General features: G+C 40.3%; 1 protein-coding gene across 1 annotated transcript in view; it reads left to right on the forward strand.

Moving 5' to 3' along the window:
- The window catches only part of LOC132405155 (PH and SEC7 domain-containing protein 2-like), a 128,237-nt gene that overhangs the window by 17,869 nt on the left and 85,723 nt on the right, over positions 1 to 24,645 (forward strand). Inside the window, exons 3-4 of the mRNA XM_059989856.1 lie at positions 13,051 to 13,245; positions 18,202 to 18,282. Of these exons, the coding sequence (XP_059845839.1) occupies positions 13,051 to 13,245; positions 18,202 to 18,282 (276 nt within the window). The remainder of the gene's footprint in view (positions 1 to 13,050; positions 13,246 to 18,201; positions 18,283 to 24,645) is intronic.

Below are 24,645 nucleotides of genomic sequence, written 5' to 3' on the forward strand. Positions count from 1 at the left end.
AGATGAGGCTGAGTACAAGGCTACGGTAGGAAACTTTGTCACATAGTGTGAGCAGAATCATCTGCAGCTTAATGTGAAAAAGACTAAGGAGCTGGTGGTGGACCTGAGGAGGGCTAAGGCACCGGTGACCCCTGTTTCCATCCAAGGGGTCAGTCTGGACATACTGGAGGATTACAAATACCTGGGGATACGAATGGACGATAAACTGGACTGGTCAAAGAACACTGAGGCTGTCTACAAGAAGGGTCAGAGCCGTCTCTATTTCCTGAGGAGACTGAGGTCCTTTAACATCTGCCAGACGATGCTGAGGATGTTCTACGAGTCTGTGGTGGCCAGTGCTATCATGTTTGCTGTTGTGTGCTGGGGCAGCAGGCTGAGGGTAGCAGACACCAACAGAATCAACAAACTCATTCGTAAGGCCAGTGATGTTGTGGGGGTGGAACTGGACTCTCCGATGGTGGTGTCTGAAAAGAGGATGCTGTCCAAGTTGCATGCCATCTTGTCTCCCATCCACTCCATAATGTACTGGTTAGGCACAGGTGTACATTCAGCCAGAGACTCATTCCACCGAGATGTAACACTGAGCGTCATAGGAAGTCATTCCTGTCTGTGGCCATCTAACTTTACAACTCCTTCCTCGGAGTGTCAGACACCCTGAGCCAATAGTCTGGTCCTGGACTTATTACCACTTGGCATAATTTACTTCGTATTATTTAATTATTTATAGTTTTATATTGCTATATTTCTACACTATTCTTGGTGCGACTGTAACAAAACCCAATTTCCCTCGGGATCAATAAAGTATGTCTGTCTGTTAAGAAGTTACGAGCCCATGGTATTACAGGAAAGATTCTAACATGGATAAAAGCAGTAGCTGATTGGTTGGAGGTAAAGACTAGGAATAAATGGAGCCTTTTCTGGTTGGCTGTCAGAATGTTTCACAGGGACTGATTCTTTTTGTGTTTTGTGGCAATGATTTAGATGATGGAATTGATGGCATTGTTGTAAAGTTTGCAGATGATACAAAGATAGGAGGTGGGGCAGATAGTTTTGAGGTAACAGAGAGGCTACAGAAAGACTTAGACAGAATTGGTGAAAGGGAAAAGAAGTAGCAGATGGAATACAGTGTTCAAAAGTGTATGTCATGCACTTGGGTAGAAGAAATGAAAGAGGTTGGCTGTTTTCTAAATGGAGAGAAAATACAAAAATTTGAGACACCAAGGGATTTGGGAGTCCTTGTGAAGGATTCCTTAAAGGTTAATTTGTAGTTTGAGTCAGTGGTGAGGAAGACAAATGTGTTGCTATTATTCATTTCAAGAGGACTCGAATATAAAAACAAGGATGTAATGTTGATGCTTTATAAAGCACTGGTGAGGCCTCACTTGGAGTATTGTGAGCACTTTTGGGCTCCTTATCTTAGAAAGGATTTGCTGAAACTGGAAGGAATTTAAAGGAGGTTCACAAAAATGTTTCCAGGATTAACCAGCTTGTCAGCTGAAGAGCGTTTTGATGGCTCTGGGCCAGTATTCACTGGAATTTAAAAGAATGGGATGTGATCTAATTGAAACTTATTGAATGGTGAAAGCCCTTGATAGAGTGGATTTGGAGAGAATGTTTCCTGTGGCGGGAGTGTCTAAGACTAGAGTACACAGCGTCAGAATAGAGGTGCATGCTTTTTGAACAGAGATGAGGGGGGATTTCTTTAGCCAGAGTATGATGAATCTGTGAAATTTGTTGCCACAGGCAGCTGTGGAAGCCAAGTCATTGGGTATATTTATTGCCCCAGATTGATTCTTGATTTATCAGAACATGAAGGGATACGGGGAGAAGGCAGTTAATCGGAGCTAATAGCAAAAATGTATAAACCATGAGGAAATAGCAGCGCAGACTTGATGGGCTGAACAGCCAGATCCTGCTCCTATATCTTATGGTCTTATGGCCTTATATCAGAAGTTCATATTTTAACACATTCAAGGAATTACATAACAAATGGAATGGCTGTTCAATATAGCTTTTGTTGTAGAACTTAATTGTGAAAGCTTTCATAAAGAACTGTGATTGGAAATATTTAATCATTCAAACATTTTTTTCTATATATTAAGTATTGCTTTATTTAAATTGAACCTGCTTGCCTGGGATCCTCCTATTAGTTACAACATATATATATTGTTTGGTAAAACAATGCTCTGTAGCCTTTCATATATAACTATGGAAAGGGGAAAATGTGAAAATACTCAATACAGATTCCACTTTACCTGCCTCTAGATTCATGTGGTTGATTCTATATGCATCGCGGCTCATACCGAATCAGATGATATCAGCCAGACACTATAATCAAATTACAATACTTTTGAATAGAAAATTACTAGAACAGTTTAGGTTAAGTGCTGCCATCTGCAGTTTTTATCAAATTTACATGAATGTATACTTTGTTCTAGAATTCTTCTCTGTTTTATTTACAATTTTGAATGCAGATATTGAAGTGTTTTTTGACTAGGGGATTTATCTTTACATTTACCTTTGCTAGAAGAGTTAACTTTAATTTACAATCTTATATTGTTGCACCTCGACAGTCTGGTTGGGATATAGTAGAAGCTACATTGGACAGAAGAGAGTCAACTAGTGATTACTAAACTTTGTTCCTTCTTCAGGATGTTAGGTAATTCTCAATGTTCTGCTGAGTTTGACTATTATATTGAGTCTCCTTTGTTGTTCAATATGTAGATGAGAGTCTTGGTTCTCAGCTGAAGAGCAATGAAGGGCTAATTGCAATGTAGGGCAAAATATAGCAGTGAATTTTACCTTGGCCAATATGAAAGGTGAGAACAGCTGTGACTATTAACAGGATGCATCCAGCAGTGGGAATGGTGGAGTCATTACTCTTGTATGGAATCAGGCTTTCAGCTGGCAACTGTCTGTGCATTATGTGGACTCTCCTCCAGCAAGAGAAAAAAGTGCAGATTGAAAAAGAGACAAGAACCATCATCGGGGGGGGTTTCTGAATTGTAATCTACTTATGGAACATGAACTGCTAACATCAGTTTGTGAACAGAAGTCAATTATTCCATTCCTGTTGGTTGCATAACTGTAAAGATGGGCTTTCCTTTGTTTTATCTAGATTATTTTGTTGAGTATTGCCTATCAAAGAATAATGTAACAGTATAAGGAGGTAAAGGCTATTATGGAACAAGGCATTTTTTAAAATTGCAAGTTGTTAGTTATGATCTTTTGATGGAAGAGGCTGCCAGAGACACTTGTTAAGATGGAGAGACAAGAGCCTGTCGACTCTGGAATCCGGAGCAAATAACCGAACTTCCGGAGGAACTCAACAGGTCAGGCAACATCTGGAGAGAGATAGGGACAGTTGATATTTTGGATCGTGACTTCATCAGCTCCAGAGTAAAAGAGAAGACAAAAAAGTGTTAAGACAAGTTAATATTATGTGAATACAAATGCAAGCTACATATTAAATCTGTTTGTTGTGTTGTATTCACAATTAATCATATTGATTTATGGTGCTGTGGCAGTATTAGAAAAATGGTTTAAAATAATGGAATTGAAATATTCATGTACAAGTTGCCTGGAAAGGTAAGGAAAGGTTGTGTGACAGTATAGATTAGGGAATCATTACAGCATTGGAAAGAAAGAATGTCCTATAACATTCATAGACTGGATTGATCTGTTTAAAGTCAAGAAGTAACAAACTTGTGGTTCTGCTTTTGGGCCCTTTCTGTAGGGGACCAACTGGCAAAAGTGATAATGATGAGTAATGATGGGTAATTGTAGAGATGTACAAAAACTAAATTTTAATGATCAGGGCATCAGGACTTCAACTATCCAAATCTAGTTTTGAATAGCAAAAATAGGAAGTGGGGGGCTTTCTCAGCTATATTCAGAGAACCTCTTTGATCATTATATTTCCAACACAGTAAGGAAGGCAGCAATGCTGGATTTGGCTCAGAGACAACTAAATGGAGCAATATTGAATGGGAAAATATCTAGGAAACAACCTTCATTGTGTGATAATTTTCAAAATAGAGTAACTATGGAAAAGGATATAAATCATTCCAAAGTAAGGATAGATACATGGAGTAGTAGGGATATGGAGGTGTTACATACCCCGTAACTAGGTCACTTACCAGCAAAGATAGAGAGGTCCGTTGAAGTCTGATGGTACTATTTTTAACAGTATTTATTGATAAAAATACACAAAAATAATATCAATGCAAACATACAGATAATATATGTAGTCAATACTAAATCTAAAAGTGCGGGTATAATAAGAATCAAGAAGAAATGGCTCTATCGTTGTCTAGGGGATAATGTATTGTCCGATGGAAATATAAAAGTCACTTTAGTTCGTTCAAGCTGTAGGATGCAGCCTTTTTGGTTGGAAAGAAAGACGGAGGTTCAACTTGCCCATTCCTTTTATGATGACAATTCTTTGAGATTCATTGGGAGTTGGGTTCCCCGTTGGTAGCTAAAAGCCGTTCTTCCGTAGTAAAAACCACCAGTTCCGGGGCAAGTGGAACCGAACGCACGTGGCCTCCTCCCCCACCAGCTTCCGCTATTACGGGTTCGCTAGCGTTTCTTCTGGTGCGTCTGAGGGGCTGTTCCCACAGACCCTCTTTTATCCTGACTCACAGGGTCTCAGATGTCAATCAGGTTGGGGGTGATGCAATCCCTCAACCAGCCCACTTTGCCTGAGGGCTTCCACGTAGCACAGTATTGTAATACACAAGTTCGTCTTCAAGAGACAATGACTGTTTCCCGTAGCTTTATATCGCCGGGGGAACAAGACATTCCGCACGTCTCTCTCTCTCATTTCCTGGGTCTCCTGACCCAAGTCAATAGTGGTCTTGCGATTCTCACAAAGGAGGGGGCTACCCCGCACCCTTCGGCCCCTTAGAGCTGTGGTACATTCATAACAGAGGGCATTGGTTCTGGTGCAGGTTGATGGGAGTAGGCAGTTTAAATGGTTTCATCATGGACTAGATGGGCTGAAGGGATTGTTTCTATGCTGTACTTTTCTATCACTCTGAGTCCACCTATTCATCTTTACTGAGAATACGCTATGCAAGAAGAGCAGTAAATTGTTGAGATACAGCCTAGAAGACAGCTTTCAGCTTAATTGCTCCAAGTTTGCGTTTATGCTCCATATAAACCCTACATCAGCTACCCATATTAGCATTTCCTTTCTTCCTTGTGCATTTATTTAACTTAAAGCTGTCATTTACACGTTTCAGATGAGTATAGATACCTTACTATCATGGAGATATCCTGACTTGGTCAGCATAGATAAATCTGGTGAATGTGTCAGAAGTCAACCATGGGTCAGATGATATTCTGTTACATCTGAGACAGAAATCAAGTTTTCTTCCAAAACCTTATACCAGCCTTTCTCAACCTTTTTGCCCTGGAGGAACCTTTGAAATAATTTTCAGATCTCAGGGAACCCCTGCGTAAAAATTATTATATTACAGCTCATGATACATTAGAATTACAGTGAATTACATAGAATACACTGGAATTTAGAAGGATGAGAGGGGATCTGATTGAAACATATAAGATTATTAAGGGATTGGACATGCTGGAGGCAGGAAGCATGTTCCCGCTGATGGGTGAGTCCAGAACTAAAGGCCACAGTTTAAGAATAAGGGGTAGGCCATTTAGAACAGAGATGCGGAAAAACTTTTTCACCCAGAGAGTGGTGGATATGTGGAATGCTCTGCCCCAGAAGGCAGTGGAGGCCAAGTCTCTGGATGCATTCAAGAGAGAGTTAGATAGAGCTCTTATAGATAGCGGGGTCAAGGGATATAGGGAGAGGGCAAGAACAGGGTACTGATTGTGTATGATCAGCCATGATCACAGTGAATGGCGGGGCTGGGTAGCAGGGCCGAATGGCCTACTCCTGCACCTACTGTCTATTGTCTATTGTCTATTAGTGTGATCCAGATCTAGTGGTATATATAACAATCCAAAAATAATTATCAATGCTCTTTTAAGTAGAGAATGAGTTTTAGCCAACTTTTCTTGAAATAAGCAGGTAGTTAAGCTTAGCTTACCTTTCCTGAAATTAATCTTTTTCTTTTCCTTTGATATTTTTTAAAAACTCATAGGGCAAACATAATACATTTCTGTTAAATAACTGGCTTAAGCCAACATGGGACAATTTTTCTGAAGGTAAGCTCAGTAGATTCAATTTAAATAAAGGTTGTAAATTGATTTTAATTAATGTTATTTACAACATGAAAATATATTGACAACGTTGAATACTAAAAGTTACTTAAAACCATAAGCCAAAGCAATATGAATGAAAATATAGCCCAAGACTCAATTTTATACAAGGCTTTGAAAAAGCTTTTTCTTACTAAGTGATATAATCAGGCTCAAATATAGGCCTAGCATGTGAAAGTGTGCTTGCTTTTTGCTGCATTAATACTCAATTCTGGGTTGAACTTGAGATAAGTACAAATGAATGTCATCTTCAACTGAAATGAGACGGTCTCTATCCTTGCTCTTGATGCTTGTTAAACAAGTAAAAGATAGCTCACACATAAGAAGTTGAAAACCTGAGCAAAATGTTCATTGCTTTCTTATGAATGGCAGGATACTCTTCTTTCACAGAAATCCAGAACTTGTCCAGGGGCAGGTCAGTAAATCTCATCTTGAGTGCACGATCAGAATGTATCTCACAAAATTCTTCCTCTTCTCTCAAAGTCAAGTTTATAGGCTGAGCAGGAGATCCAGAGAAAGGGTCCCAGTCATACAATTGTGTTAAAAGGGAGGGAAAATACTATGCAATTTTGTTCTGCAATTCTTCCAGGTGGTTTTCAAGAAGACTCAAGACTTTCTGATCCTTCCTCACTTTCAAGCCCAAACAGCAGCAGGAACATTTTAATATGTTTTTTTGCAAGAGATTTTTGCAAAGATTAAGTTTCCTTTTAAATCCAAGAATCTTGTTACTTGAAGTCAAAACATTTTCTCCAGGGCCTTGCAGAGACTTGTTCAACTGGTTCATATGATGAAAAATGTCTGCAAAGTAAGCTAGTTTCTGCAGTCGTTCATCATCTTCAAAGCACTCAGCAAAATCTGGTCTACTATTTTCTTGAAAGTACTCCTGCAATCACCTTTCAGCTCAAACAGTCAGTTGAGAACTCTTCATCCACTAGATTACTATACAGTGGCATGCAAAAGTTTGGGCACCCCATTCAAAATTTCTGTTACTGTGAATAGTTAAGTGATTAAAAGATGAACTGATCTCCAAAAGTCATTAAGTTAAAGATGAAACATTCTTTTCAATATTTTAAGCAAGATTAGCATATTATTTTTGTTTTCTACTATTTTAGAGTGGGGATAATAAAGGAAAGGAGCACCATGCAAAAGTTTGGGCACTCCAAGAGATTTGAGCTCTCAGATAACTTTTGCCAAGGTCTCAGACCTTAATTAGCTTATTAGGACTATAGCTTGTTCACAGTCATAATTAGGAAAGGCCAGGTGATGCAAATTTCAAAGCTTTATAAATACCCTGACTCCTCAAACCTTGTCCAAAAAAATCAGGACCAATGGGCAGCTGCCCAGCACTCTGAAAATTAAAATAAATGATGCCCAGAAAGCAGGAGGCTATAAGAAGATAGCAAAGCATTTTCAGGTAGCTGTTTTCTCAGTTTGTAATGTAATTAAGAAATGGCAGTTGACAGGAACAATGGAGGTTAAGTTGAGGTCTGGAAGACCAAGAAAACTTTCCGAGAGAACTGTTTGTAGGATTGCTAGAAAGGCAAATCAAAACCCCATTTGACTGCAAAAGACCTTCAGGAAGATTTAACAGACTCTGGAGAGGTGGTGCACTATTGTACTGTGCAGTGTCACCTGCACAAATATGACCTTCATGGAAGAGTCATCAGAAGAAAACTCTTCCTGCATCCTTACCAGAAAATTCAGCGTCAGAAGTTTTCAAAGGAACATCTAAACAAGCCTGATGCATTTTTGGAAATAAGTCCTGTGGATTGATGAAGTTAAAATAGAACTTTGCAATGAGCAAAGGTATGTGTGGGGAAAAAAGGGTGCAGAATTTCATGAAGAGAACACCTCTCCAACTGTTAAGCATGGGGGTGGATCAGTCATGCTTTGGCCTTGTGTTGCAGCCAGTGGCACGGGGAACTTTTCACTGGAAGAGGGAAGAATGAATTCAATTAAATACCAGTAAATCATGGAAGCAAACATCACACTGTAAAAAAGCTGAAGATGAAAAGAGGATGGGTACTACAACAGGATAGTGATCCTAAACTCACCTCAAAATCCACAATAGACTACCTCAAGAGGTGCAAGCTGAAGGTTTTGCCATGGCCCTCACAGTCCCCCAACCTAAACATCATCGAAAATCTGTGGATAGACCTCAAAAGAGCAGTGCATGCAAGACGGCTCAAGAATGTCACAGAACTAGAAGCCTTTTGCAAGGAAGAATGGGCGAAAATCCCCCAAACAAGAATTGAAAGACTCTTAGCTGGCTACAGAAAGCTTTTACGAGTTGTGATACTTGCCAAAGGAGGAGTTAATAAGTACTGACCATGCAGGGTGCCCAAACTTTTGCTTCAGGCCCTTTTCTATTTTTTGTTATTTTAAAACTGAAAGATGGAAATAAAAAAAAAAGTAATCTTGCTTAAAATATTAAAGAATGTGTGATCTTTAACTTTACGCCTTTTGGAAATCAGGTTATCTTTTAATCGCTTAGCAATTCACAGTAACAAAAATTTTGACCGGGGTACCCAAACTTTTGCATGCTACTGTATGTAGCAGGAGATTGACATGATCTTTTTCCTGGTTTTCTCACAGTTCTCAAGTGAACTGGCCTTTGTTTAATAAAGTCAACCATTTTTGTAGCATTGTCAGAACATGTTTCATTTCATCTCCAAAAGTTTTTGATATCAGCACCTCTCTGTGAAGAAAGCAGTGTGTTGTGCCACCGTCAGGATTTTCTTTTCTTACAAGAGGAACAAAATCTCTCATGGGTATCAACTGGTAGAATCGTGTCTCTGACAATGAGGTCCTAGAGAAAGCTCAACTTCCAAGCATTGAAGCCACGTTGCTGCTCGGACAGCTCCACTGGCCAGGCCATGTATCTCTCGTGGACAATCCCAGGTTACTGAAAGCAGTACTGTACGGAGAACTCTCTCAGGGCAAGAGAGATCACGGTGCCCACAAAAGAGGTAAGTGAAAGAAGCAGACAAGAATTTTGCAGAATTCAGAAGAGTGACTGCTGAAGAGAAGAGGAGGCATAGGAAGAATCCTACTACCCAAGAGCTCAAGGACCAGTTGTTCCAGTGTCCCTACTGTTCTAGAGCCTGCTGATCCAGAATTGTCCTCTACTGTCACCGATCGTGCCATCGCTCCTGAGGACTCTTCTTCCTTCCTGATCTTCACAAGTGAAGATCCAGTCATCATCATCATTGAGCATGAAACCTTTTCGATTTCTAGAACTGCATCTTATTGTAGCATTTTACCGACTATAATTTTACATGTTGGCATTACTAGGTTCTCAGCAACTGTATGCCTTTTCCTTTCCCGGGTAATAAGTTCTGCAGAATCCTTTGTCCTTTTACTGACTGTGACTTTATTACCAGAAGCTTTACTCTGTTTGTTTTGAAGTTCCAATAGCTGTTTAAAATAATCAGCACTTTCATGTGTCCTGTGGTTGTGATTTGTAGGTCAGCGTCTTTTCAGTTTTGCTGGAGCCATTGCTGCATTCATAGGTTGTTTGCCACAGACTAGTGTTACGTACCCATAACTGGGTCACTTACCAGCAAAGATAGAGAGGTCCGTTGAAGTCTGATGGTACTATGTTTAACAGTATTTATTGATAAAGATACACAAAAATAATATCAATGCAAACACACAGATAATATACGTCATCAATACTAAATCTAAAAGCGCGGGTATAATAATAATCAATAAGAAATAGCTCTATCGTTGTCTAGGGGATAATGTATTGTCCGATGGAAATATAAAAGTCACTGTTAAATTGTTCAAGCTGCAGCGTTTTGGGTTTGAGAGAGAGACGGATTAAACTTGCCCAGTTCTTTTATGATGCCAATCCTTCGAGTCTTTTGGGAGTTGGTTTCCCCGTTGTTAGCTAAAAGCCAGTCTCCCGTGGTAAAAGCCACCGGTTCCAGAGCAAATGGAACCGAACGCACGTGGCCTCCTCCCACTGGCTTTCGCTATTACGGGATCGCTAGTGTTTCTTCTGGTGCGTCTGAGGGACTGTTCCCACAGACCCTCTTTTATCCTGACTCACAGGGTCTCAGATGTCAATCAGGTTGGGGGTGATGCAATCCCTCCCTCAACCAGCCCACTTTGCCTGAGGGCTTCCACGTAGCAGAGTATTGCAATACACAAGTTCGTCTTCAAGAGACAATGGCTGTTTCCCATAGCTTTATATCGCCGGGGGAACAAGACATTCCGCACGTCTCTCTTTCATTTCCTGAGTCTCCTGACCCAAATCAATAGTGATCTTGTGATTCTCACAAAGGAGGGGGCTACCCCGCACCCTTCGGCCCCTCAGAGCTGTGATACATTCATAACACTAGGCACAGTGGAACAGGACAACTTGGATCCCCAGTCCATGCAAAACCCATTGATAAGTAGCTTTCATTGTAAAGACAGACTTTTTTGTGTCCTTTGTTGCACTAGTGCAGTGAAATGACTCAGAAGAATGTAATTTAAAAATCACCACTTTGGACCATCAGACATGGCTGTAAAACACTGGGTTAATAAAGTATAAAAATGAGCGGGTCCATTCAATGTTTGGAAAACGCACTTCATGCTGCTCATCAGCCTTCCCTTCATACAAAACATCACTCACCAATTATTAACAGCCTCCCCTATTTTGCATCAAAAATTTGAGAATGGACTCAACCAAATAAACACAGTTCAACTGCATACTGCCATACCAGGCTGAGAGACCTCTAATGAAATTGTTAAGGGGGCTGCTCGGTCATTGCCCACCACTGTGAGTGCCAGTGTTGTGTGAAGTTTAGAAAACAATGTTTTTTTAATATATCATGATCTCTCGTGAAACCCTGAGCTATTTAGTAGCTGAACCCTCAGGTTGTACAGAACCCTGGCTGAGAAACCCTGTCTTATACATAAGCTGATACTATGTGTACCATGGTGTGCAGCAAAGATGGATGAGCTGTGCTTTGGATTATACTGAGGTTCCATCTGCTCTCAGGGCTGCTCAAATCCCTCAGGGCATTAAGAAAATAATAAAATGGGAAGAGTCAAGACTAAATTATGAGAGGAAAATTATCGACAAATCTTTTAAATTTGATGGAGGTTGAAACCAGCAGAGCATTCAGGCCCAGTGTAAACCAACTTGTTTCACATTAGACCTTCAAAATGATGCCACATGAGACAATATTGAACAAAATTAATTGCACAACATTGTGGGTAATATACAAACATAAACTGGGGATTGATTAACATATAGAAAATGGACAAAAGGAATAATTGCTGGGTTGGGAGGCTACGATCAGCGGGGTCAGAGATATTCATGCCAGGTTTCTAGTTGATACCTAATCTAATGATTTAGATGAGGGATCAAGTGTAAAATATCCAAGTCGGATAATGAATCAATACTAAACAGCACAACAGGAGGATGCACAAAGGCTTCAGATTAATTAATTGAGCTGGCCATAGCCGATGAAATAAATGTAGGGAATTGTGAGGTCAGACTCTTCAGTAGAAAAATTTGAGATACTGAGTATTTTTCAAATGGTGAGAAATTGAATGATGTTGGCGTTCAAAGAGGTGTTCTTGTAAATTAAATTACTAAAAAAATGAATGGGCAGGTACAGTAAGCAGCCAGAAAGAATAAGTGGTATGTTAGCTTTTATTTGTGTTGAACTTGAGCATGGAGTACATCTTACTGCGGTTATGTTAGATCACATCTGGAATATTGTGCACAGGTGTGGTTTCCCAAGCTTGAGAAGGGTATACTTTTGGTAGAGAGCTTGTGGCAAAATTCTACTGATTCCTGGGATGGGGGTTTGTGGAGAGCAAAAACTCAGCCTGACTCAGGGGTTTAGAAGAGCGAGAGATGATGCCATTGAAATCTACCAGATCCATAATCATTTTTAGGTGTAAAATTGATTTTATTTCTAGAAGAAAATGAGACAGTTTGATAATGAGGAATGAACCATTCAATAGTGAGGTGGGTTGAAATTACCTGGTGGGTAATGAATCTTTAGAATTCTCTATCCAAGAGGGCTTGGGGGCTCTGTGAAGTAGAAGACTGTTGCAAATCTGCAGATTTTAACTGTAGGGGAGTCAAGGGAGATGGGCTTAGTGCAAGAATGCGGCACTGAGATCAGCCATGATAATACTAAACGGAGCAGTCACAAAGACCTACCCCTGAATCTATACCCTTTGTTATGATGGCGTGATGCTGAAAAGCGAGTTATCCCTAGTTCTCCAGCCATTATTTTCTTTTCCAAGTTCAACACTAACAAAAGTAAAATGAATTAGTGATTTTCACATTCTTGTTTATGAGAATTTCCAGTACACAGATTGGTTCTCTCTTTTTCAGCACCACAGCTTTAACTACACCTGAAAAGAATTACTTAACTGTAAAGTGTTTTGACAATCCATGAAAAGTGTATGAAAGGTTATTTAAATGGACTGTGAATAATTTCTTTTGGAGAACGTGAATTGCGTTTTATTCAATATCCTAATATGCAGTCCTAAAATGGACCTTTTTGTACCTACTAGGTAAAGTTTCCTACAAAACAATAAGAGCCAAAGTGAATCAGCAAAGAGATTGTTAATTCAACAAAGATGGGAAAATAGACAGCTTGTTCTGTCTCAAAATAACTAAAGATAATATGTTTCTGCAAACTACCACTTACCAGTCTTGACTGTTTACTCGTACCAGCAAGGCATCTAAATTGTTCCCGTTAGCTGAAATAGTACCTTTTTTTTAACCTTTTTAAAGTTTAATATCTGTAAACCATTGCAATCACAGACTGTATTAATTGTTCTGTCATTTGATTCCAGCGATGCCAACTTTAAGGACGTCTTATCTGATTCTGATTCAGAAATGGGTAGCACAGAGCAACTAGAACATGGGAGCACTGACACTTTGGCCAATGGCTGCAAAACTAATGCAGATCCTGCAAAAAGACTTGCCAAACGATTATATAATCTTGAAGGGTTTAAGAGATGTGATGTAGCACGCCACCTTGGAAAGAAGTAAGTTTACATATACTATTGGTAATTTTTTTTAGAGCATTAAATTGTTTACTGACTGCTGGTATTGACAGAATGAAAAGAAAGCAAAAAAAAAGCAAAACATAGGATGTAAGGTTTATGAATTCATAAGAAAAGTCAACTTGTTGTAAATGTGAAGCCAGCCAAGGAAACTTTGAAAGGAGGAGGATGGACATTGTTTAGGCAATTAAGTGAAGGGAGATGTCAACGGAGTGGTCATTGTTGGAGTGGGCCAGTGTTAGAGTGGGAGACTTGGTCTCAGCAGGCTTTGGCAAGAACAGGTTGAGGCTAAGGGTGCTTCAGAGTCATTTGTTATCATTTATTTTTGATTGTAGAACTTAGGCTTGAGAAATTAGAGCCAAAGGTATAACGAGCTCGGTGGGAAGACACTGAGTAAGTGACCCAGGTGAGTGCAAACTCAAAGGTTTCACAAGTAAGAGCAACGTAAGCATTTTTTGTTTTCTGAGCTGGAATTGGATATACTCAGGGCCACCCAGGAGACTGAAAATATCAGATAATGCCCAGAATGCAGGCTTCAAATATTAGATGAAGACCACCAGGAGGCATAAGGGGAGTACCCCTGTGGCTATTCCCTCAGCAACCAGTATACCCCTTTGGATACTTCTGGGGGAATGGTCTCTCAGAGCACAGTAGCAGTAACCAGTGGCAATGTGGCTGGCTCTGAGGCTCAGCAGAGAACGGTAAAGTCAGGCAGAAAGATAGTGAAAGGAAACCTGATAGTTAGGGAATGGACAGGAAATGCTGTGGTGTGTTGCCTTTCAGGTGCTAGGGTCCAGGATATCTCAGAGTGGCATCAGTGACATAGGTAGGAAGAGGGGAGTGATTCTGCGTAGTGGGTATAGGAAAGCAGGAAAGAGGTTGAAGAGCAAGACCTCCAATATAGTAATCTCTGGATTATGCCTGGTGACATGTGCCAGTCAGGGCAAGAATACGATGGGAGTACAGATGAATGAGTGGCTGAGGAACTGGTGTGAGGGCAAGTTTGGGTTCTTAGATCCTTTGGATCTCCTCTGGGGACCTGTACAAGAGCGATGGGTTGTACCTAAACTGGAGATAAACTAATATTCTGGGCTAGGAGGTTCACTAGTGCTACTCAGGAGGGTTTAAACTAGTTTGGCAAGGGGGATGGGAAGGTCAGGAAGTGGAGAATAGAGAGGAAGTTGGACATCAGAGATGGTATAAACAGGCAGGAGCAAAGTAATCAATACAATATGACAGATAATTGGAGACTTTGTATTTTAATACTAGGAGTATTTTGAACCTAAAGCATGGATCAGTACATGTAACTATGATGTTGTGGTCATTACAGAGATTTGATTGAGAGAGGGATAGAAATGGGTGCTTACTGTCCCACAGTTTTGATGTTTTAGAATAGATAGAGAGGGGAGTAAAAGTGGGGCTGGGGGGGGGGGTGGGTGTGGAGTTGCACTACTAACCAGGGGCAATATCACAGCTGCACTCCAAGGAGACATAATGGAGGGCTTGTCCACTGAGACAATGTGGATAGGACTCAAAAATAGAAAGGATACAATCAGTTTGATGGGATTTGAACTACAGACACCAGAACATTGAGGAACAGATATGCAGGCAGATTAAGGAAAAGTGTAAAGACAATAGAGTTGTTTTCATGTGGGACTTCAACTTCAATAATATAAATTTGAACCTTCTGAGTACAAGCTGGGACAGAATTTGTCAGGTACATTCAGGAGTATTTCTTTTACAATATGTGTATAATCAAACAAGAGGCTGTATTGGATCTGGTGTTGAGTAATGAGCCCGGCCAGGTGACCGAGCTTTCAATGGGTGAGCAGTTTGGGAACAGTGAGCACAATTCCTTAGGTTTTAAGATGGCTATGGATAGGGATAAGTATGGACCTTGCAGGATAGTATTAAATTGGAGCTGGACAAGTTAGGAGAGTATTTGGTAGGAATTAAGGAGAGTTAATGGGGAACAGCTGTTGTTGGGCAGCTGCTTGATACCTTGGATGTCAAGAACAAAAAAGAAATTATGTAAAGCTCAGGAAGCTAAAATCAAACAGACCCATTGAGGGTTATAAAGAAGCCAGAAAGGAACTCAAGTAGGAAAACCAGGATGGGCTATGAAGATTCCTTAGAAAGTAGGATTAAAGGGAATCCCACGGCATTGATAAATGTATCATGAGCAAGAGGAATTAGTGATAACCGGGGCCACTCAGGATGGGGGGAAACATCTGCTTATATGCGGAGGATGTGGGTTCAACCCTTAGAGCATTGTTGAGAATCCCTACCACCCATGATCTCTTTGAGCTACTTGTCATCAGGAAGGAGTATCAGACTAGGACAGCCAGACTGGGTAACATCTTCTTCCTTCAGGCTATGAGACTAATGAATACCCTGTGTAACACCCTGGGAAAGGTTTCGCTGTTAATGTAATGGTCTTTCTGTAGAAGCAGTGTTTGGGTTATAGTGAGAGATAACGGGTGTTTTGGAATGTGAGCTGGGTCTTTTGTTCAGCGGGAAATGAAGAGAGAAGATGCTGGAAAGAACTGGTTGTAGGATATGACCAGGTGGGGAGATTGTGATTCGATGGAGCCGGGTGATGAGACCGACTGAGAATTGGTGAATTGAGCTCTAACTGGTGCACATTTCGCTGTTTAATTAATGTGGGCCCTCTTCGTTATTTCTTTTTGGTCTTTACTAACCCTTTAGTTAAGATTCATTAATATAATTCCCTTAATCGTATGTTTAATCTGTTGTTTCTTGGCACAGTTGTAACAGGATTGCAAATTACACAGCATGCACTCAAGCTGGGGTTTGGGGTGGGAGAGCCAACTCAATCTCACGGGTTTGGCAGGACCAAAGTGTGTATTCCCTAGATTTACAAAGCCAAGGAAACAAGCAGAGCTTCACCTGTCACTACTGTGGTCTCATCACTAGGGACAGCAAGCTGTTTACTGTACTTTTTATTGTTTACTGCTTACTTATGCTGCACTTTACTACATGAACTTTGATTTATATTTTATTAACTTATTTTTAGTGTAATGTTTTGGTCTAAGTTCTCTGTGTGTGGGTACACTGTGGTCTAGAGAAATGTTACATTTGGTTGGATGCATGTACAGTCAAAAGAAAATAAAGTTGAACTTAATGAGTACTTTAAATAAATATTTACTAAGGAGAAGGATGTGAAGGATGGGGAGATCAGTGCCAAGTGTATTACCATGCTAGGGCATCTTGAAGTAAAGGAGGAGGTTGCTTTGGTTTCTTAAGGAGAATTAAGGTGGATAAGTTCCCAGAGCCTGATGGGATATACACCAGGGTATTAAGATGGGCAAGAGAAGAGGTTGCTGGGGCCTTGACCAATATCTTCATGTCCTCTGTAGTCATAATCAAGGTCCTAGAAGACTGGCATATAACTAATGTTGTTGCATTATTCAAGAAGGGAACTAGGTTTATTCCTGGGAACTATAGACGGTGAGTCTTACATTAGTAATAGGGCAACTACTGGAGAAGAAATATTATGGATAAGATTTATGAGCATTTGGAGAGCCATGGCCTAATTAGGGAGAGCCAGCATGGCTTTGTGTGGGGCAAGTTGTGTCTTCCTAACTTGATAGAGTTTTTTTTTGATGATATGATGAGGGTGATTAATGAAAATAAAGCTCTGGATGTTGTTTACTTGGATTTTAATAAGGTGATTGACAAGGTCCTTCATGGGAGGCTCATTCCGAAGATGAAGATGCATGATGATCCATGATGAATTGACAATTTGGACTCAGATCTAGCTTGCACATAGAATACAGAGGTAGTGGTTGAAGGGACTTATTCTGGCTGAAGATTTGTGATGAGTGGTGTTCTGTAGTGATCTGTACTGCACCTCTGCTGTTTGTGATGTATATAAGTGACCTGGGTGAAATTATAGTTGGGTGGGTTAGTAAGTTTGCATATGATATAAAGATTGGTGGTGTTGTGAATTGCAAAGAAAACTGGCGAAGAATATAGTGCGATATAAATCAGTTGCAGATATGGGCAGAGAAATGGTGGATGGAGTTTAACCCAGACAGATGTGAAGTGCTGCACCTTGGTAGGTCAAATGCAAAGAGACGGTACACTGTTAAGGGCAAGATCCGTGTTGGTGAGCAGAAGATCTTTGAGTCCAAGTTCACAGCTCCCTGAAATTGGCTACATAGGTTGATAAGATGGTTAAGAAGGCATATGGCAAGTTTACATTTAAAAGTTGAGGCATTGAATTCAATTGTCAAGAAGTTATGTGGCAGCTTCATAAAAATTTAGTTAGGCTGCATCTGGAATATTGCATATAGTTCATTATAGGAAGAATGTTGATGTTTTGGAGAGTGTGCAGAAAAGCTTTTCCAGGATGCTGTCAGGATTAGAGAGCATGTGCTATGATAAGAGGCTGGACAAACTTGTTTCCTTTTCCCTCTGGAGTGGCAGAGGCTGAGGGGAGGTTTATAAAATTATGACAGGCATAGATAGAGTGGACAGACAGTATCCATTTCCCGGGGATGACATCTCTGACACCAGAGAACAGGGAGTAATTTCAAAGGAGATGTGAGGAACAAGTCTTTTTACAGAGAGTGATGGGTGCCTGGAATGCACTGCCTGGAGTGATGTTACAGGCAGAAACATTAGAGACTTTTAATAGATGTTTAGAAAGGCACATGAATGTGAGGAAAATGAAAGGATATGGGTACTGTGTAGGCAGAGAGAACTCTGATAAGCTCACGTCTTTCATTCACTCTTGTACAATTCTGCTGAACGTGGAGTATATTCTTCCCAAAGTGAATAAATCCTTGGGTGCTTTACCCAAAATTGAATGCAATTCTTCAGATGGGGTTTGACTGAATACCAAACAGTTAAAGTTTCATTAACTGCTCTTAGATCTTTTAATCCAGTAATGGTATTTACCTTCTTTTATAGCAATGATTTCAGCAGGCTGGTGGCTGAAGAATATCTTAGTTTCTTTGACTTCACAGACATGACTTTGGATAAAGCACTTAGGTGAGTAACAGGCATCATTTGGAAGATGGCTGTAGGATATTAAAAGTGAAAATCTGAAAAAAGTGACCATGATTTATTTACAGCGTCCAGAGGTTAGCTATCTATTATGTTAAAATAAAATTCTAAAGCAATGATTTTTATTACATTACTATTTCTGTGTCGAGTTGTATAATGCCATTTTGTTTAGAATCTGTTTCCATTTCTTACTTGGAGCAAGACCTTTGTCTTTGTTAAAATTCTTTTTCTCTAGTTTTGTTTCAATTGTTTCCTTTATCAGGTGGTTCCAAAATCCATTGATGTGGCACAGTAATTTTGTGCTGTCAAAGTCAAACCTATGACCACTGCAAATGCAATATTCTGCTACCACCGGGTAACTCAGATGGATATACCACCTATTGCAATGGTTATAGGATTGACTTCAACGGCACAAAATTACTGGCCACATCAATAGGTTTTAGTAGCACCTGTTGAAGGAAGCCATTGAAATAAATTTCAAATTGAAGTAAGACTAGAGAATAAGAATTTTAACAAAGATGAAGGTCTTGCTCTAAGTAAGAACTGGAATTTGGTTAGTCAGGAGGGATGGACAACGGGGGTATATATACCACCGGACTAGACATGCCTAGACATCATCCTTGATGAAGAAGGCAGAGTGAGTTATCGCAATGTGGGTTCAAATCCATACCTGTACCCGGCTGGAAGCCTGAGTAAAACATTAAAACAAGGCCATTTATCAGTCTCTCCAGTTTATAACAGTTCTCAGAACATTCCCATCAGTCACATTTCTGCACTTATTATCACTGTAACCTATTCTCACATATGTCAAACAGCCTGAATTTCCAGCTACCCACCCACACTACTAACACAAGAACACAGGAAGTAGAAGCAGCAGTGGGCTATCTAGCCCATTGAGCCTACTCCACCATTCAATTAGATGAGGGCCGAAGTGGATATTGACTCGGCTCCACCTGCTTTTACCTCATAACTTTAATTCCCCCACTATGCATTAATCTGTATAATTGTGTCTTAAATATATCTAATGGAGTGCTGTGGTAGCATTACAAGTGCACAAATATACAAAATTAAAAGAGAAGTAAGAAAGAATAAAAAACAAGTTATGTCAGTCAAGCAGGTGGGGTCATCACTTCCCAGGCTATAGGCTGACTTATTATAGAGCCTAATGACTAAGGCCAAGTTATTATAGAGCCTAAGAATGACCTCATATAGTGCGATTTGGAACAGTGCAGTTGTCCTGGCTTATTACCAAAAGTCCTCCTCTGTTCAGCCTGGTTGGCATGAATTGCCCAGAATTGCCAGGATTTTCTGCAGGGTCCTTTGTTCTACCACATCCTCCTATGTGACCAGTTCTAGTTTCACTTACCAGTGGAAACAGCTTTCTTGCCTCTAACTTATTTGTGCCTTTGATATGCTTCTATGAGATCCCCTTACATCTTTCTGAATTCTGGTATGTATAGTCCCAGGCGACTCAATCTCTCCTTATAGACCGACTCCTTCTCCAGGATCAGCCCAATGATCTTCATTTGCATCACCTCCAAAGGAGATCAGAACTAAATGCAGTACTCCAGGTGTGGCTGTACAGCTGCAGCATAACTTCCCGGCTCCTAAATTCAGTCCCCCTAGCAATGAAAGCCATCATTCCATTTATCTTCTTGATAGCCTGTTGTACCTGCAAAGTAACCATTTGTGATTCATGCTCAAGCACCCCCAAATCTTTTTGCACAACAACTTGTTATAGTCTTTCATTATTTTAATAATAATCTGGTCTTTTATTTTTCCTTTCAATGTGGATGACCTTGCATTTGCCAGCATTGTACTCGATCTGCCAGACCTTTGCTCACTCACTTAACCAATTCATAGCTCTGCAGACCTTACACAATTTAGTGTCATCAGCTAACTTAGAAATGCTACACTTGGTCCTCTCTAAATCATGAATGTATTTCATGAACAGTTGTGGGCCCAGCACTGACCACCAGAGCACTCCACTTATCTCTGCCAACCATAAATTCACCCATATATTCCAATTTTCTGCCTTCTATTCATTACCAATCCTCTATCCATGCTAATACATTACCTGCAACTTCATGTATCCTTATCTTATGGATACGTGTCTTATGATGCACTTTATCAAACACCTTCTGAAAATCCAATTGTCCAACAACTACCTGTTCCCCTCTAGACACTGCAATCATTACATCTCAAAGAACTCCATTAATTTTGTCAAACAAGACCTGACTGATGAAACCACCTCTATCCAGATGTCTTGCTAGTTCTTCCTTAAATATAGCTTTAAGACATTAATCTAGCTGACATACAGTTTCCCACCTTTTGCCCACATCCTTCTTTAAACAGTGGCACTTCATTTACTGTCTTCCAACCCACTACCCAGATTCCAGAGAAGTCTGGTAGACTATCACAAAGGCATTTTCTATAACTTCCACCATTTCTTTCAGTATCCTGGGATATTGTTCATCGGGACCAGGGGATTTGTCTGCCTCCTAAGTGATTACAATGGTATCCTCACCTCCCATCACATTTATAAGGTCTCTCTTTGGCATGTTAGAGATGGACTCCATATGAAGACTGCCACAATATAATCGTTCAAGGGCTCACCCACTTCTGTTCACATTAGCCATCCTTTTATGCTCTGTATATTTATAAAAACTTCTACTTTTTTATATTTTGTGCTAGTTTGCTTTCATAATCTAGCATCCCTTTCCTTATTGTTTTTACTTTGTTGTTTAGTCATAGAGAAGCACAGAAACAGGCCTTTCAGACCAACTAGTCCAAGACAAAACCATTTAAACTACCCATTTCCATCAACCTGCACCTTCACCAACGCCCTCCAAATCCCTACTATCCAAATTCTCTGCAATGTTGTAATCAAGCTCGCATGCACCACTTGTGTTGGCAGCTCATTCCACATTCTCAAGACCCTCTGATTGAAGAAGTTCCCCCTCATGTTCTCCTTAAATGTTTCTTCTTTCACCCTTAACCCATGACCCCTGGCTGTAGTCCACACAACCTCAGTGGAAAAAGCCTGCTCACATTTACCCTATCTGTACTCCTCACAATTTTGTATACCTCTATCAAATCTCCTCTCAATCTTCTACATTCTATAGAATACAGTCCTAACTTGTTCAATCTTTCCTTATAACTCAGGTCCTCCAGACCTGGCAACATCCTTGTAAATAGATGTTGTAAAGCTTATAAAACTTACTAGTTTCTTTTAAGTTTTCCTATTCTACCAGTTTCCCAATACTCAGCAACTTTGTACATATGAGCTTTTAGTTTGGATGCCTTCTTTTATTTCCTTAGTTATCCAAGCCTGGCTGTCCCCACCCTAACTGTCCTTGCTTTTAACTGGAATATACTTTCACTGAGCACCATGAACATTGTCTTTGAAAGTCTTCCACTATTCCTCAACTGTTCCACCAGAAAGCCTGTGTTCCCAGTCTACATTAGCCAGCTCCTCTCTTATTCCATTGTAGCCTCTCGTTCAGGCATAATATGTGGTCTTACATTGAACTATTGCACTCTCCATTTGTGTGAGAAATTCAATCATATTGTGATCATGCTCTCCAAGAGAATCCCTAAATACAAGATCTGAAAGTTTACCTGTCTCATTGCACAAGACCATATCTAAGATAGCATTTTTGCTTTTATGTCAACTAACATGCTGTTCAAGAAAGCTATCCCAGATATAGTCTATGAAGTCCTCCTCAAAACTCCATCAACCAATTTGATTCACTTTGTCCAAGTTAAAGTGCCCCAAGACAACTGCCATTCTTGCATGCTTCAGATATGTTTTCTACATGCTCCACGACAATTGGCTGCTCACCCTCCCTTTTCAGAATGCTCTGCAACCACTTTGAGACATCCCTAACCCTTGCAACCAGGTGGCAAAGGAGATTTCCGTTTCTGGCTACAGAAGCTCCTATCTACTCGCCTTACTACAGTATTCCTGACCATCATACCTCCGTCACTCTTTTTGGGGGAGGTTTAAATTGATTTGGCAGAGGAATGAGAACCAGAGTGATAGGACAGAGGATGGACATTTGCTATACAACTGGATGCAGTGTGTAGTGAGGACAGGGGAAGATTTCAGTCAGTGGGATGTTGAAGTGCAATATATGGAGTCAGAATGGGTGATGAATACATGGCTGAAGGTGTTATATTTGAATGCATGCAGTATATGGAATAAAGTAGGTGATTTTGTAGCATACTTAGAGTTAGGCGGGCATGATATTGTGAATGTCACTGAGTCAATACTGAAGAAGATCATAGTTGGGAGCTTTACATCCAAGGACACACATCGTATCAAAAGGAAAGGCAGGGAAGCAGAGGGGGAGGGGTGGCTCTGTTAGTAATAAATGAAATCAAATCCTTAGAAAGAGGTTACATAGGATCGGAAGATGTAGAATCATTGTAGGCAGAGTGAAGAAATTGCAAGGATAAAATTACCTTGACGAGAGTTATATACAAGCCTCTGAATGGTAGCCAAGATGTGGGCTGCAAATTACCATGGAGATAGAAAAGTCATGTTAAAAGAGCAATATTGCAATAGCCATTGGGAATTTCCGTATGCAAGAGGATGAGAAAGTCATGTCGGTGCTGGATCCCAAAAGAGGGAATGGCTACGAGATGGCATTTTTTTTAGAGCAGTTTGTGGTTGAGACCATTAGGGAATAGCAGTTCTGGATTGGGTGTTATGTAATGATCCAGATTTGATTAGGGAGCTTAAGGTAAAGGAACCCTTAAGGGACAGTGATCATAATATGATAAAATTCCCTCTGCAGTTTGAGAGGTAGAAGCTAAAATTGGATGTATCAATATTACAGTAGTGTAAAGGGAATTACAGGGGCATGTGAGAGGAGCTAGCCAATGCTAATTGGAAGGGGATACTAGCAGTGATGATGGCAAAACAGCAATGGCTGGAGTTTCTGGGAGAAATTCAGAAAGCGTAGGGAAGTTTCCTCCCAAAGAAGGAGATGAATTCTAAAGGGAGGATGAGACAACCGTGGCTGTCATGGTAAGTCAAAGACAGCATAAAAGCAAAAGAGAAGCTATATAAAAAGAGAAAATATTAAATATGAAGGTAGGCTATCCAATAAAAGTTATTTTTAGATATATAATGAGTAAAAGAGAGATGAGTGTGGATATTGGACCCCTGGAAAATGATGCTGGAGAGTTAGCAATGGGAGATAAAGAAATGGTGAAGGAATTTAACAAGTATTTTGCGTCAGTCTTCACTGTGGAAGACAGTCACTGAATGCCAGAATGAAAGTGTGTTGAGGAGCAGAAGTAAATGTTGTTGCTATTACTAAGAAGAAGGTGCTTGGGAAGCTGTAATGTCTGAAGTTAGATAAGTCACATGGACCGGATGGACTACACACCAGGGTTCTGAAAGAGGCATTAGTAATGATCTTTCAAGAATCATTGTATTCTGGAATGGTTCTGGAGGAATGGAAAGTTGCAATGTCACCTCACTCTTTAAGAGGGAGGGAAGGAGGCAGAACAAAGAAAATGATGGGCCAGTTAGTCAGGCTTTAGTGGTTGGAAAGATGTTGGAATTTGTTATTAAGGATAAGGTTTCGGGGTACTTGGGGGCACATGACAAAACAGGCCATAGTCAGCATGTTTCCTTAACGAGGATTTCTCTTGCCTGACAAATGAGTTGGAAGTTTCTGAGGAAATAACAGGAAGGTAGACATAAGTCAGTAGGTGGATATTGTTTATTTAGATTTTCAGAAGGCCTTTGACAAGGTGGCACACAGGAGACTGCTTAGCAAGATAAGAGTCCATGGTATTACAGGAAAGATACAAGCATGGATAGAAGACTAGCAGATTGCCAGGAAGCAAACTGTTGGAATACAGGGGGCCTTTTCTTGTTGGGTGCCAATGACTAGTGATGTACTTCAGGGTTCAGTGTTGGGACCACTTCATTTTATGTTATATGTCAATGATTTGCATGAATGAATTGACGGCCTTGTGGCCAGGTTTTGGGACCATATGAAGATAGGTGCAGGGACAGGTGAAAGCAAGGTGGGTACTAAATGACTTAGACGGATTGGGAGAATAGGCAAAGAAGTGGCAAATAGAATACAGTAGTGTGAAGTGTATGGTCATGCACTTTGGTAAAAAGAGAAAAGTATGGACTATTTTCAAAATTCAAAAATCAGAGGTGCAAAGGGAGTTGGGAGTCCTCATGCAGGATTTCCTACAAGTTAACTTGCAGGTTGAGTCAGTTTCCTATAGTGTGGAGTCTAGGACCAGAGGGCACAGCCTCAGAATAGAAGGACATTCATTTCGAACAAAAATGAGGATAAATGCTTTTAGCCAGAG

The sequence above is a fragment of the Hypanus sabinus genome, chromosome 15, assembly GCF_030144855.1.
Source record: "Hypanus sabinus isolate sHypSab1 chromosome 15, sHypSab1.hap1, whole genome shotgun sequence".
Lineage (NCBI taxonomy): Eukaryota > Metazoa > Chordata > Chondrichthyes > Myliobatiformes > Dasyatidae > Hypanus > Hypanus sabinus.